General features: G+C 36.2%; 2 protein-coding genes across 12 annotated transcripts in view; both read left to right on the top strand.

The window, feature by feature from the left end:
• The first annotated feature begins 280 nt into the window (after positions 1-280).
• LOC148658491 (cleavage stimulation factor subunit 2-like) lies at positions 281-6,671 on the top strand. The gene is made up of 5 exons (XM_088639753.1): positions 281-644; positions 2,958-3,120; positions 4,149-4,230; positions 5,691-5,778; positions 5,928-6,671. The coding sequence occupies exons 1-5, from the start codon at positions 540-542 to the stop codon at positions 6,252-6,254; spliced, it is 765 nt and encodes a 254-aa protein (XP_088495879.1). The 5' UTR covers positions 281-539; the 3' UTR covers positions 6,255-6,671.
• A 1,739-nt stretch (positions 6,672-8,410) lies between these two features.
• The window catches only part of LOC148658490 (ATP-binding cassette sub-family C member 2-like), a 285,161-nt gene continuing 277,943 nt past the window's right edge, over positions 8,411-15,628 (top strand). For 9 of the 11 annotated variants that reach the window (XM_088639741.1, XM_088639752.1, XM_088639751.1 and 6 more), the window contains exons 1-2: positions 8,412-8,746; positions 15,037-15,098. In XM_088639741.1, the coding sequence (XP_088495867.1) occupies positions 8,678-8,746; positions 15,037-15,098 (131 nt within the window). In that variant the 5' untranslated portion in view covers positions 8,412-8,677. Of the gene's footprint in view, positions 8,747-15,036; positions 15,099-15,628 lie in introns of all 11 variants that reach the window. The other 2 variants (XM_088639744.1, XM_088639743.1) reach the window with 2 other exon arrangements.

The following is a 15,628-nucleotide window of genomic DNA, read 5'->3' as shown; positions in this document are numbered from 1 at the left end:
TACAGTAACAGATTCTAACAGCTGAACTGAATTAGCCCCCTCTGCACTCTTGATGCTCTCCCTCACACAGGCATTTTGTCCACCTCGTGGCAGGTTTTATCTTTAAAAAAATAATTTGAAGCTGTGTACAACTATTTTCACATTCTACATTTTCAGTCTTTAAAAACAATTTGTTTTATGCAAGACACAAAAAACAAATACCATATCGTTTTAAGTTCTAGGCAAAGCACTAAGTCTTCTAAAGGACAAAACCAACCAGGAACACCACAGCCGAAATGTTTCTTTTCATTAGTTTTCAGCATACAGTAGTATGAACCTTTACTTTTTCCAGAAAAGCTGATTGCTATTAAGCAGTTATGTTTCGCCCTCTGGAGGGTTAAAGATGTATTTCAACGTCGCAGTGGTATGTGCAAGGGTATAGTTTACGACAGCAGCACACTGCCATCACTTCGGTATCTGGAGGAGGTTTGGTTGTCGTGATTTTTAGCTGTTAAAAGATCCTTAGCAAATTTATTATACATTTTTAGATGCATTAGTAGATGTTTGCCATGTATAATAGCCACACTGAAGCTGAGAAGACTGTATTTGTGGGAAACTTAGACAGCTCAGTAAGAGAGGAAATTCTGTTCGAGCTTTTTTTGCAGGTATTGCACATGATACGTTTGCTATGCATCTTGCAAGCAACCTGGGTGTTGATATGATGGTTAATGGTTTCTCAGATACATTGCAGGTGTGTCGGTGATACAGTATGTGATGAAGGTGAAATGTGTCCGTGCCACGGTGCAGGATGAATCATGCCTGGTCACCACCGCTAGTGTAATCTGAGTTACGAATACGTTTTAGTACAGATCGGCTTTCTAAAATATTTCAGTTGTAAAACAAAAACGGCGTTATTATCAGTATCGAGTTAACCTATACTGTATAATGTATGCATTGTAATATATTCATACTTCTAAGGTCTTAATCCGTACAGTTTTTAACATTTAATTATTTAGAAAAGAAAAAGGCCAGACATACTCTTAAAAACACCCGAGGTAAACATATAGAAGACTTCCTTAGTTTCTAAATTTTGATGCTGTAGGGATAGACTCCATTTGTCCTAAAATTTCTTTTTATTTTCTTTTCAAAGTTTTCTCATTTTCTATGTATGGAAAGCTTATTTGATGTCCTGGAAGATGAGTAGTAAATCTCAGGAACATCTATTAATTTGCAAAAATTAATTACATGATTGAAACCTTGTACCAGTTTTGGTAACTTTATTTAAATGATTTGTGGAATTCTTTTCTCAGCCTCAACTGATTTTTTAATTATGTAGTTTTTCTTTACAAAACATAAATAACAAAACTTTACTTTATGCTTTACCAAACATACCGTACACATACATTTATGTTTTACCCTAGTTACTGTGAACTGTGGTGAACACAACATTCTGTGCTTTATCATGATTACTGGGCAGTGTAGTGAGTACAAAACATCGTGCAACTTACTATTGTCACTGGGCATTGTACGTGGCATTTTTGCTTTACTATGTCCTCGTGGTATTGACGGGAGAACATTACATTATCTGTTTTACCATTCTCATTTTTCACTGTATTGAACTCATGATAATCTGTGTTTTAATAAAGTCACTAGGCATTGTATAGAACATGTGACATTTTGTGCTGTATCATGTTCATTTTACACTATTTAAACATATCATGTGTACTTTACCATAGTTCCTGCCAATGAACAGCATACAGAACCCATGATCATCTGTTTTTTACCATAATTATTACCACTGGGAATACATGACATCCTGTGTGTTTCCTTAGTCACTGAGTATTGTAATGAGTACAGAACACAGCTTGTGATTATAATACCTACAGTACTTGGGATTCTGTTTTGCTGTAGTGAACACTTTGTGTTATACCGAAGGTAATAAGAACTGTAATACACACGTCAGTCTGTGCTGTACTGTAGTTACTGGGTAGCATAGTGAAAACATGACATTGTGTTATTTATCATAGTTACTGTGTATTGGAATGAAAACATGATATATAGTAATCTGCTTTGCTATAGTCACTGTACAGTGACTGATGCTCTATGCATTGAGCCATGATTTTCTATGCTTTATCATTCTTCCATTGGGTTTAATATTTAATTTAATATTTATATTATGATATATCATATGACATTTCTGCTGTACCATAGTCAATGGACACTATAGTTAGCACATTCTTTTCCTTATTTTAGACGCTGGGCAGTGTAGGTAACACATTACAACACCTGTGCTTTACCATACACATTTGTCACTGTATTGAAGACATTATATTCTGTTTTTTGTTATTATAGTTAATACCAGTGGACACTGTAGGGAATACATAAAATGTTGTGCTTTGCCTCAGTTATTGCCACAGGGAACTGTATTGATATTTAAATAATATTTAAAGCTGCTGGGCATTTTAGTGAAATCATGACATTCTGTGCTTTACCTTAATCACTTGGATTATAGAGACCACATGGTATTTTTTGCTTTATTGTAGTCGCTGGGCAGTGTAGGTAACACAGGATTTAAAAAAAAAATAGTTACTAGGTGGTGTAATGCACGCATGATATTCTCTGTTTTACCATATACTATATACAGTGCTTTACTCTAGTTACTGGGCAGCGTAATGAGCACTTGAAATTCTGTGCTTTGCCATTGTGTTTGGACACTGTAGATTCTATGCCATATTAAATTCACTGGGATGACACTTGAGTATTTGTGATTTAGAGTTGTAACTGGACGCCATAGTGTGAGCACATGATAGCCTATGTTTTTTGTTTTACCATAGTTAGGGGGCACTGTAATTGGGGTATGGCAGTCTGTGCTTTGCCATAGTCTTTTGGCCCTGTCTTTAGAATATCACTGGTTGTTTATTAGTATATTTCCTGGGTAGAGTTGGTTGTTCTTTTGCTGATTGTAATGTCTTTGTCAGGCTGGGCCTTTGACAAAAGTCACCATTGCTAAAGACAAGGATGGGAGGCAGAGATCCTATGGTTTTGTGTGTTACAAACACAGAGAGGCGGTGCCATATGCCATTGCACTTCTCAATGGGATCCGTTTGTATGGACGACCAATCAAGCTTCAGTACAGACTCGGTGGGTTTCATTATGATACACTAATTTTGCTTTCTATTTATTTTTCATTTACCTGAATAAAAATATACATTTTAGTACCTCCTAAAAGTGTGAAGAAGCTTGCACATGCATAAAAGTGTTATATATAAACTAATTTGTTCTGTTATACTGTTTGATTCCTTGCTTTTTACACACCATCCTGAACTGCCAACTGTGAACACAACCCTATATCATTTAAAGAAAGAAGGAATTTTTACAGTTCTACACTTCAAATGTGTGACATTATGACTTTTTCAAGAAAAGGCTTGATGAGATCCTCCGATTTAGCTGCTATCAAATGAGCAAGCTGGATCAAATGGCCTCCTCTTATTAGCTAAAAGAAGGTTAAGAGTACGTATATTGGATGAACTCTGATAATACTGTTGTAGGAGTTAATCTATGTAATTGTTTATGTGTTTATAATAAATGAACTCATTATCTTAATTATCATTAAGATTTGTCCAAAGAAAAAGACAGCAAATTAATAGCTAATAAAATATAGATATAGTAATTAATCCTTGCAATGTATTCTTACTACAAATTATTAGTAAATTCAGGCAAGCATTAATATAACTGTGTATGACATAACAGATTTCATACTGTAGAAAGTATTAAAATAATTTTTTGGACTAAATGTTGGAAAAAGTGTAATTTGAAGAGCTCCAGAGTTCAGTTTTGTTATTGAATGCATCAACATAAATAGTAAGATGTGCATATTCATTTATGAGTTTTAGATGTTATGACATTTTAATATTATTTTTGTATTGATATTTCAAAAGTATCAATGGGAAGCAAATAAAATAAAGTGCATGAGCTAACTCATTACAGGTCCCTTCTTAGGTTGTCGACCCCTTATACATGTTATATGAGGTTTCTCACATTTTCTAATCAGTTTTGATTTCAATGAGGTAACTTACTGTAATTTTGTCTTGTAGAGCAGTTACTGTAATTATATTGTCAGATTGATGACAATGCAGAATCACCAGTAAACTAAGATGTATGTTTTCTAGGGAGCTCCCACAATGCTGAAGCACATGCTGTTTTCCCAGTGTTGGAAAACGGTCCTGGTAAGCCTTCACAAGAGAGCTACAGGTATGAACTTCAGATATCACCTCGTTATTGCCCTGATGAAGAGTTTTAACTTGGGGATCTCTGAGAATGAATATGAAGGGAATGTTTTTGGTTATAAATATGTTTCAAACCCAAGCTATTGAAACAACCAACTGTACCTGAAGTATTCCCAAATTCTGTTCTTTGAGTTAGGAATGGACTGTGTCTGTTTAGATTAGACAGCAGTATGAAACAGTGGTTAGGGTTATTGACTCACAGCTGGGAGGGTATGCATTGAAATCCTGGTTAGGAACTGTTGTACCATTGAGCACAGTACTTTTTGGTTTGGATTAAAGCGTCAGCCAATTACAAATAAAAGGTCTACAACTGGGGAAACAATTAAATTGATTAAATTAATGGTAAACTGGATTAGTTTATTAAGCTTTCAATGTTTCACAATGATAACTTGACTGTGAAGGCTTAAATAATACAATTAACAATGAATTGCAACAAAACCATTCTAAAGGAAAGGCTGGTATTGTGTGAGGACATTGTTATTAAGAGCGGGAATTGCATTTGCTTTATTCAGTATAACCAAATGTTTTTTTTTTCCAGTTAAGCATTTTGTTTTATAACGTTTCTTTATATGGTTAAGAAACAGTACTAGTACAATATAGAAATTATATATAGTACATGGTAATTATGATTAATTTAATTTTTGTGAGCCAATAGGTTATGGAACAACACAGCTCAAAGCTCAGAAATTCTTAATTATGCATAGCATTTCAAAAGGCCGAAAACATCTAAGGTCTTAACAACAAGCAATGACTAGAATGTTCAAAGTATAATTAAATCTCTAGTGATCCAAATTAATTTGAGAATATACTGTATAAGAAACAAATCACATAAAAAGAAAGCTGTATTAAGAGGTATTTCAAAATGTGTCATCACCATAACCTAATGGTTTCTTCTACAATGAAGATATTGTAAAGAATTATTATTTGCACCATATGGCCTACCTTTGGAGTGACATTTATAAATTATACCATTAGTTCAGGAGTTGATGAGTTGTAACTGTATCCAACCAAACTTTTGAAGTATGAATAAAGTTGATAGATTGAACAAGTGAAAAGCAGTTAAGCACGGAAATTTAAAAGCTTTAAGGCTTCAGAAAAAAAAAACAGGCTGGGTTTTGCTTCAAAGTTGTCTTTAAAACACAAAACTACTACTCTAGACTGACAGGATAGAAGAACCTTACTGTAAATTTGATGAGTTGATATTCTTTGTGAATTTTGTAACAGAACCTTTGCTATGGCAACTCAGTAAGACACCTTAGACTAAGAAAACCTGGACAATTGTTTTATCAGAAATAAAGGCCACAGATACATATGAATTTAATTCCTTTTCTTCTTCTGTAAATGGGGGATTTGGAGACACCTTTTTGGTAATCCATATTCCATATTCAGCATATTCAGCCATAATGAATATGACATGTTTTGCAGGACTGTTTGTTGTCAGAAGGCTTCTGTGTTTCCCAGTTCAGCAGTCAGTTCCTGTTTATCGCAAGAGAATCTCTGCTGGCAAAATCCGGTAAGCGCAAGACACACAAGTTAAAATGCATGTCAACAAAACTAAACTTGATTTCTAAAAAGCTGAATTATGTGTTTTACGTGAATCAACAGTTGTGACTCAAATTAATACTTTAAAAGGAAATGTTTATAATCTTTTCATTATTGCAGATGTTTTGTTCTCCAATGCAACCATATTCCATGGATGCCCAGATTGCCCAACAGCAGTCTTATCTTCCTGATGCCTTCTCCCAGCAGTCTAGAATGACCTCCCTGTCCTGGTTTGTGCAGAGCTGCCCAGCTAGTTCCAGCTTTGTCCAATGGACACATGCACAACAGGACCAGCAAGACCAGCTCTCAGAATTTCTGTCTTACAGCTGGGTCCGTGAGGGGCAGGTAGTAGACACAAGGGACACAGACCAAAAGGAGAGAAGAAACAAGAAGAGACAGGATGGTAAACAAGAATTCAGGAAGCATAAGAGCAAACATAAAATATGAGAGTCATTGAAGCCGGTGTTTCCTTCTGCACTTAAAGCACTCATTATACAGTATATACTGTATGTACAGTAATTGACACACAGTGTCATTAGAAGGGATTCATTAACACCTCAAAGCAGAAAAAGATTTAAGAAAAACTCAGTGACACTTGCAAAACATCTTGAAGTCTTAATTTATGTATTCTGTTTTTTCTTCTTGTATATAACTGCTACTGCTAAACTGCTACAAGTATTTTGTATGAATAGTTTCCCACTCAGAATGAACACAACAAAAAAGTCTTAGATATTGCTTTGGATGTTGCCCTCTGGTTCTCGTTTATTTTTGTACAATGCAGGCAGTGTATTAAAGTAAAGATATTTTAATTTATTTTTTAGAATTTTAATGTTTAAGACACAATAATAAAGCAATGGGAAAATATATATTGTTTTTATTTCTAAAACAATTTAATTTCATACAGAAGGTCTTAATACTGAAATCCTTTATCTTTTTGAAAAAAGGCATGTACTGTACTTGTATATGGATTCCAAAAAAATCTAACATTACCAATACAGAATAAATGCCTTTACAAAATCATGAGATTTTATGGAGGCAGTATTAGTATTATTGCCTCACAGTTCTTGGATTCTGAGTTAAATTATTGGCCTGGGGCATATTCTTTTTGGAGCTTGCATGTTATCCCTGTTGCCATATAATTTTTGGCTACCTCAATCAAGTGGATTAAGTCCTCCCCTCCTGTATGTAAAACACTCTGGGATGTTTGCAGATAAAAGTGCTATTCAAATGTAACTACAGTAAATAAGATTTATAATTACTGTAGAATTGCAATGACAGACTTAAATTTCACATTTTCTAGAATAATTAATATTTCAGCATATCATAAAAAAGTAGGACTGAAAAAGATTTAGCCTTAAATTGTAGAGATTTTGAGGATCTTAATTACCTTATCACATACATTAAAAAGGTTTTCTTAAGTCTTTAGAAACTGTATAAATATTGTGATTTATTTGCATAAGTCCAGATTTGAGCATGCTTTTGCAAACTTATTTTGCCTCTTTTAGATATTATTCTAAAAATGCCTAGGATTGTTCCTCTGTGGTTCACAACATTGACAATAACGATAGCCACTCAATATTATTTCTTATTATTACTATTCATCAACCCAATTTTGAACTATTTCATCCAATACAGGGTCACCTGGATCAAAACTGTTCTACTATAATGAAACATAAAGGAATAGTTTTAATTGTCTTATTTAGCTCTCAGGGCTGGGGTATTCTCACTTTGCTGTTGATGTTAACTGCTTTGTTCTTTGTAAACAGAATTTGAGTACTTTTACTCATTTATATTGTAACGCTTACGGCCGACAAGCAGTGTGTGTAAGAGCCGGCGTACCAGAGCGGGTGACGTCACCGCCCTTCCCTGTGATAGCAGGACCACAGCTACTGGGCTGTGGAGAGATCTCTCTCTAGCTCACGGGGCTAGGTCGCTGCAGAGAGACGCGGAAGTCCCGGGTTCGAGCCACCTATACTTTGGGCCGACCAGATGCGGCAAGGGCGCCCGCCTGAGCCCCCGTTGCGTTATAATATGTAACTTTTGATTTTGCTTATTTAACTGCATCTGACGTCTTTGATAATTCTTGAAAATGTAGGCTTTATATACAAGAGACATTATTTTTGCTACTTGTCCAAAATACCAGGTTGGTTCTAAATAATACCAAAGTAGTGTGTTATATAGTCTTTACAAAACAGACTTCAATACTTCACCTCACATTAGAATACCAAATTTGATCTAATATATATAGAACACCTCCATTAGAAAGTCAAAACATATTTATATTTAATATATATATATGTATTTATAATATATTTATATTTAATAGTCTTGAAAATACTAGAAATTCCAACCATGATATCGCTAGAAATTCACACCATGTTTCCTGATTTTTGATGTCGATTTAAATTATTTTAAATTATTTAATTTCTTTATGAACACAATTCTCATTAGTAAATATGTTTCTGCCTGAACTAAAAGAAACAGCATGAAAGTGGTGTCTTTCTCAAATCTCTTGTACTTTTAGTTATCCAGTAAAGGCTACACCTTCTGAGCTGAACGTAGAAAATTGGTGCGTGGGACTCTGTAGAGTGGGCTTCTGATTGGACACAGAGTCGAGGCTGAAGCTGTGTGTGGCAAGAAACAGAGCTTTGTCCGATACGGGGACAAGGAAGTGCTCGACCATGATGGTATAAGAGTTCTAGAATAGAGCTACTCAGCAGCGTTTTATCATTTCATCTTTCTGCATCAGCTTTCCTCCACGTTCATAAATTAAATGGTATATAAAATGCTGGTGTGCTTTTGAGCTATCTTTGCTGTGCATTGAAGACGCAAGCCTGTTCGCTCCGCTTCTTTTTCAGTAGTTCTTCATCATGATCAAGCTGGCAAAAGCATTTTTGTTGAGAAATGGCTCGTACGAAAAGAAGATTACTCAGAATAAGGTAAAAACTTTTTACCTGTGATATAATTACTCAAACAATATACGTGGTGGCTGGAGAGGCAGTTCCTCTACCTGTCTAGCGAACAGTCCGTCATTGCCACCATGTTTTTTCAGGAACTAAAAAAATCTCGTAGCAACCTGCATAGCTGCCTGACAAGTTGATAATTTAATCGATGACAGGAACAGAATTATAAAACTCGGTTGAATAGGCGTGAACAGGCAATGTGTGATGAGTGTTGTAAAATTGTACGCGGCTGACTACTTTTCCGAAGTGCTTGTGCAGTCTGGTGGCACGTTTAGTTACTTAAGTGCATGAAAATCTGCTTTATGTGTACTGTATAATAAAAATACGGAAATCTATCGATGCACAGCAAACTTTATTGTGGAAGTGTATTTGTTTACATAAAATACAAGCAGTAAACGGAGCTGCATCTTTCCTCATTGAAATATTTCATTCTTGCTTAAAATTATCAAATGAAATAAATTACATAATTTATTCTGCCTTTTCTCATAGTGAGTCTCCTTTTTGAATTCATATTAATACAAAATATGTTTATAAACCCACCCGAAAAATTATATGGAGTTTAATTTTTTTCACTTTACATTATATAAACCATATTTTGTACCTTATTAGAAAAATGTTGAAATGGCAAAAACTGAGTGTGAAAAAAAGTTTGTTTTTTTATGGGCCAGTGACAACAGCAGCGTGTGAAAGCAGTTGTCATTATGTGAATTTGACACCTGCTGCTGTTTCCTGGAGAGATGACTGAATGCTGGCTTTAACTTACAGGTCACATAGCAGCAGCAACGTAGTTCTACACAATACACGAGTTAAGCATTAATAAAGAAACATCCAGATTCAGAGACAGTTACTTCCCAAAAGCTGTCAGATTACTGAACTCTACTGCTACCACTACTAGCACTGATGTTTTTTTCCCTCTTCTCACACTGTCTGATTTGTTAGTTTTTTTCATGTTGTATGTTATTTATTAATAAAGACTCCTTGTTGGAAAAGAAATCACACTATTATTGTCTGTTCAAATGTATTAATAGTGAAGTAAATGAAATTGAACAGTAAATGAGAAATGCTGTAGGCTCAGTATGACCCACTGCTGCCCTGGGCGATATCACATATTGACCTATGAAATGAGGATCGCTGCATTTTCTTTGTTTCTTAGCATTGATAATTGTTCTTGAGTAAAGTAGTTCTTTGTTTGTGAAGTCCTGTTAAAATTTGCAGGACTGTAAGAAGATGCACTACTCTAGGATGGATCAGTTATTGGCAATATATATATACCAGAACTGTCCATTCCAGTTCTAGTATGCTCATGAGTGGGATTACAGTGTGGTCTGGCAGCAGCTTGTTGTCTGACCAGAGGGGGGTGATCAGGTAAACCTAGTCCATTACTGGAGTACGGCTCTCTTCTATTATGGATATTTTATAACTTGCTGTCTCGGGAAGGCTGGAAGTAATGCTTAGGATAAAAATCATCCCGGTTTCTCACTTTTCTCTCCTCTTTCCTCTGGTAAGAATTATAAGAGCATAAAGGCACAAACATCCAGATTCAGAAGCAGTTACTTCCCAAAAGCTGTCAGATTACTGAACTCTACTGCTACCACTACTAGCACTGATGTTTTTTTCCCTCTTCTCACACTGTATGATTTGTTAGTTTTTTTTTTCATGTTGTATGTTATTTAACTTGCTGTTCTGTTTGTTTTGGTAATTCCTTAATACTTTGTATTGGAGCATACCTGCAAATAAGCATTTCATTGCACTTGTGCATATAACAAACTGAAATGAATCTGAGATAAAAATGTGGTCCTTGGTAATGAAAAGTGTTGTATTAAAAGCAAATGTACGTGTAGCCTCAAATATGACTTTAATGGAGGATATAAGGTTAAAAATAAGACAAAATACTTTATGGAGTGAATAAAAAGCAATATCTAAAATGAGTGAGTTGTAAGCACAGGTAAATACATTAGATTAAGGTATGTATTGGAAACCCTAGACATAGAAAAAACTATTTTAAAATGTTTTTCAACAGCAAAATAACTTAAAGATTAAGATCACTTACAGTAAGGGGGGGAAATATTTAGCCGATTAAATAAATGATTCGTTATATATTTTTAGAAAAATGGAAAGCAAAATTATAGATCAATGAGTCTTATTTCAATTAGAGTTAATAATTTGCAAATCGGAGAGAAATTTAAAGAGTGGCTTGAAAACAAAGGTATTATATCACATACCTACATGGATTTGGACAGGTAAGATTTTGTTCAACTTCTTTTGCCGTTCTTCAAAAAAAGCAACAAGTATAGTAGATATCACTAAGGCATACAACAGTTAGTTTTCTAAAAAGCTCTGGATGAAAAGATGTTCAAATTAAAGGGCATAGGAATCCATTGTAATATAGCATATGGTTGACAAACAAGTAAGAGTGTGTCACCTTAAGGTGCACAGCTTCTAATTCGCAGATACACAGTAGTTACCTTCTAGAAATTGACTAATTAGAAATAATAATAATTGCTTACACTTATATAGCGCTTTTCTGGACACTCCTCTCAAAGCGCTTTACAGGTAATGTGGGACTCCCCTCCACCCCCACCAATGTGCAGCATCCACCTGGATGATGCAACGGCAGCCATTGTGTGCCAGAACGCTCACCACACATTAGCCATCAGTGGGGAGGAGAGCAGGGTAATGAAGCCAATTCATAGATGGGGATTAGTAGGAGGCCATGATTGGTAAGGGCCAATGGAAAATTTGGCCAGAAATGAGAGAAGGACATCTGGCTCATCTAGCCAATTTGGTTAAGCAGTGGCTTGCCACAGGGATTACTGTATGCACATCGCTCTATCTGATTTCTATTAATGATTCTGGTATAGTTATTATACTAGTTAATTTATTTAAGATTACAAAAATAGTGTAAGTGTCAAAGATAATGGCAAGGAAATTACAAAAAGACTGAAGCAAAGTCAAAGATTGTGCAGGTACATGTCAGGTTTAACATCGATACGTTCACACTACATTCCTAGTAGGAGCACATGCCACATGTATTACATGTGTGATGCGGAGCTGCATGAAATAATATGGATCTTTATTTTCTCCCATGTCCTTATCAAGACAATGATATACTGTATGGAAAAAAGTAAGCAATTCCTGGGTGTATAGCAAAATGGGTATATCGAAAAATGTGTGAAATCCAGCCTTACCAAGAACTTTTAAGTCTAGGAGAGTGAGAGGAAATTTGATTCAAGTACATAAAGTAAAAGAGTATAGATAGTCAAGCCAGGAAATTATTTCTCACTGAGTAGTAAAAAAGAAAATGTGAAAATAAAAGGGAATTTGGCTAGGGTAGACTATAGGAAACACCTTTTTACACATGGAGTAGAGGGTGTCTGGGATAGGATTCACAGCAAGGTGGTTGAGACCCAAACTCTGGGTACCTTTAAGACGTGGCTAGATGTAATTTTAGTTTCACACAGCTTCTAAACTACCACACAATCAAGATGGGTGAAGTGGCCTCCTTGTTTGCATCCTTTTGTTATGTTCTTATTTCTCTTGGGTGTTTACCAATGGAACATTGAGAACATACCTTAAACAGTAGTTTCACTTGTAACGTTGCCATAGCCAAAATGTAAATGTAGTGGCTCTCTGAAGGCACCAGTTCTGTAGGGTTTGGGCATTTACTGGGACAATTATTAATTGTAACAGTAAATCACAAAATTGATTCTTTTGATGGCTTTAGAATCCAACCATGCGACATAACTCAAACAACGCACACACACAGGTACTAATACACGAGGATACATTTATTAATACATAAAATATGCATATAAACCTAACAGATCTTATCGAGAGGGTTATCAGAATACAAAAGATATATATTCCGTCAGTTACAAAGTGTTACACATCAAGAGGACATACGTTCAGTATATCATTCATTTAGACCGTTTCATAAATGAACTTGGTTATAACTTCTACATTAGATACTCAAAACAAGTACATAACTCTTAGGAATTAAATTGATATCAACTGGTTGGGATAACAATTGAATTCTCGAGCTGTAATGCATTGAAGTTGAATACTCATCCAATCTCTGGGGATTCAGATCTCCTGCGGACTCAAAGAAACAGTTGCAGGCTGTTGCTGTCCAATCTGCGCTCTCTGGCTCGGTGCCAGGCTGTGCTGTGCGGCTTGCGACGGTGCGCTGCTGATGCTCACTGACCGGCTAGTTAGTGTTGGCTTTTAACTAGCAAAGTTTGCGCACAGGAGAAAAGATGACTGTGGGTCCCAGCAAGTCAGGAAGAGGACTGGTTCGTTCTGATGAAGAGCTAGTTCTGAATAGTGATTCAGCTGTCCACAGTTCCGACCTGTTCACGAGGCCTGCTGCTGGTGCTAACCTTGGGTGGATCCTCTGGTTATTCTCTGGCAACCTCCGCTCTAGACTCTTAGAACAAAGGAAAGTTCTGGCACTCGGACACACTGGCCGTTCCGTGGTTGTCCGGGCTGAGTCTCAGGATGGTCAGGAGGCGCGCTGCGAGAATGTCCTGCCCTTGGGAGCCTTCTGCTCCTGGGCCGTCCTGCCCTGGAATTCTCCTTTGAATTCCCTTTAGAAAAGTCCACAGAATTCTCCAGAATTCTCACTGAATCTCTTCCTTCTGAATCTCTGTGTTGCTTGTTTTTACCTGGAGGAACTTCGGCTCGTTGATTGGCTGAAAGTTCCATGGGCATCAGAGTCCCACGTGGGTTACTCGGCCCTACCAGTCCTTGATTGGTTGATCAAGGTGAGATATGAGTCACTTACTCCTGACACTTAGGAATGCAGTCCAGATGTCCATCTGGCACTCCCTAGACAGATAAGCGCCAATGGATGACCATTGATCATGATAGCCAGGCTTAGCTAAGTGCATCCCCCTTAAGGAGCTGTCCTAGGAAACCTTATCAAAGGAACCTTAAATCAGCCTGCATGAATAGTTTCTCTGTGGCTGCACCACAGAGATGAACAGAGATATGAGGCCTAATTTGGGAAAGCTCAGAAACACTTAATTCTGCCTTATTAATAAGCCTCGCCGCTACACACTAAATAGCTGTTAATATTCTAGAATTTATAATTGTCCACACTAAATGTAGCTACGCATAATTATCTGAACATTTCTTGCAGCATTTCCTAATATAATTAGTGCTCCTGACTGCTAGACATGTTCATTAAATACCCCACAGGGTCAAATGAACAGAAAACATGATGAAACATTCTTTATTCTGTTGATGATGGTTCCTCCTCCTCCAGTCTTACTCTGTTTATGCATCTTTCTAGCTAAAATTAGGGAATGTTTTCATTCAAAGGATTGTTACACTGTACTGCATAGTACCACTGTGGATGATAGTCCTGTGTTTTGTCTAATCCTGCTGATGGGGTCCTCTCATTGTGGTCTAGCTACTGTAAATGCATAAAAACAATCTTGTACAACTACACAATAGCTTAAAGAGGAGGTCCACTTCAGCTTCATAATAATGTAAATTAAGTAATGCCAGCACATGCATGTTTTCCCAATTTTTTTACTTTATCTTGAGAAATGTATTTTTACATTTTAAGTGATTATCAGTGATTCTTTGCCAGGAATAGTCTCTGGCTTTTGCAACAAATATCACAAGAGTTTATCCTTATAGTTTTCCATAAAGAGCAGTAATTCATGATATTGGATTAAAATTCATGTTCTTTTTAAGGTGTTTTGCTGGCATGGATGACCAATGCTTGACCAACCTGCCTACTGAAGTGGCATGAATGCAGTTATTCAGATTGTTCAAACCTTAATTGCTTTAACTGGATAACTTAAATGTGTGTTCTTTGTGAAATGGAGTTAATCTGAACTCAGTTATCGGTTTAACAGTTTAAACCCGCTTTGTGAAACAGTCCCCCCCAGAAAACACAAGTGGAAACTCATGGGAAATTGATTAAAAACTGAAGAACAGTTAATTGTCTGCTGTGGGAGTACAAGTTACCCAGACAAATTTTGGAAATGCCCTAACTTCATTCAAGAAATGACTTGGTCCACAGATCACAAGGCTGCTAGCAGCCACACAAGTCAGATGGCCTCCTGTCATATGTTTTTCTGAGAACGCTGACCTATAAAACTAGCAGGATTTGTGCTGTTCTTTAACAGGAGATAACACCACTTGTGTTTCTGACTACTGTATAACACTTAATGGTCTGTCATAACTTCTTGCACGCTGTTACTGTGTTACTGCTTTGCAATGTGCTCATATTTGCCCTTGTCGTGGTTTCACAGAGCAAAAACCCAGAGAAAAATGCCACCTTCCTCAGTCGGATGACTTACTGGTGGTTTAACAGGTAACGGAACTTAATTTATTTCTCCAAGATTACAGAAGATCAACATGGAATTTTGTGCTTATTACTGTGCATTTAATACAGTACTGTACTGTATTTTGACTCACTTTCAAAAGAGAAAACCTACAGAAAGAGGCACAGCTAGTAGATTCCATAGGAGGAAAAGGAGCTTGTAGTAATGATGATATGAGAATTTGCTAAAATATTTTTCCTGTACATGCAGTGTTCTGTTTAGCTAACTAATGATTTTGTGCATAATTGCAGAAAACCATGAGTGCCATAAGATACATTCTCTTTGACGGTGAACCGAAACAGCTGTGTTTGCCATTTAACTGCTCCTAATATAGGTGTTTGAGGAGAGGGAGTTGTTTGTGGCTTTGGCCCACGGTATGTGCTAAAAAATAAATCTTTAAATACATTTGATGTTGACTTTCAGATTGGCAGCATTCAGCTTTGATAAATCTTTTTATTGGTTCTTATTAGTGATGCATTAATATTTGTACAACAGATAAGGTGAAAATATGATTGATTCT

Source organism: Lepisosteus platostomus, chromosome 7 (assembly GCF_059453375.1).
Source record: "Lepisosteus platostomus isolate fLepPlt1 chromosome 7, fLepPlt1.hap1, whole genome shotgun sequence".
Lineage (NCBI taxonomy): Eukaryota > Metazoa > Chordata > Actinopteri > Semionotiformes > Lepisosteidae > Lepisosteus > Lepisosteus platostomus.
The sequence above is the reverse complement of the archived record's forward strand: the minus strand, read 5'-3'. Positions and strand labels throughout refer to the sequence as shown.

Excerpts from the sequence above, each read along its gene's own strand:
- LOC148658491 (XM_088639753.1), top strand. The coding sequence starts at position 540 with ATGTTTGCCATGTATAATAGCCACACTGAAGCTGAGAAGACTGTATTT. Across the intron at positions 645-2,957 it reads TGTTCGAGCTTTTTTTGCAG|GCTGGGCCTTTGACAAAAGT; the intron begins GTATTGCACATG and ends TGTCTTTGTCAG. Across the intron at positions 5,779-5,927 it reads ATCTCTGCTGGCAAAATCCG|ATGTTTTGTTCTCCAATGCA; the intron begins GTAAGCGCAAGA and ends TCATTATTGCAG.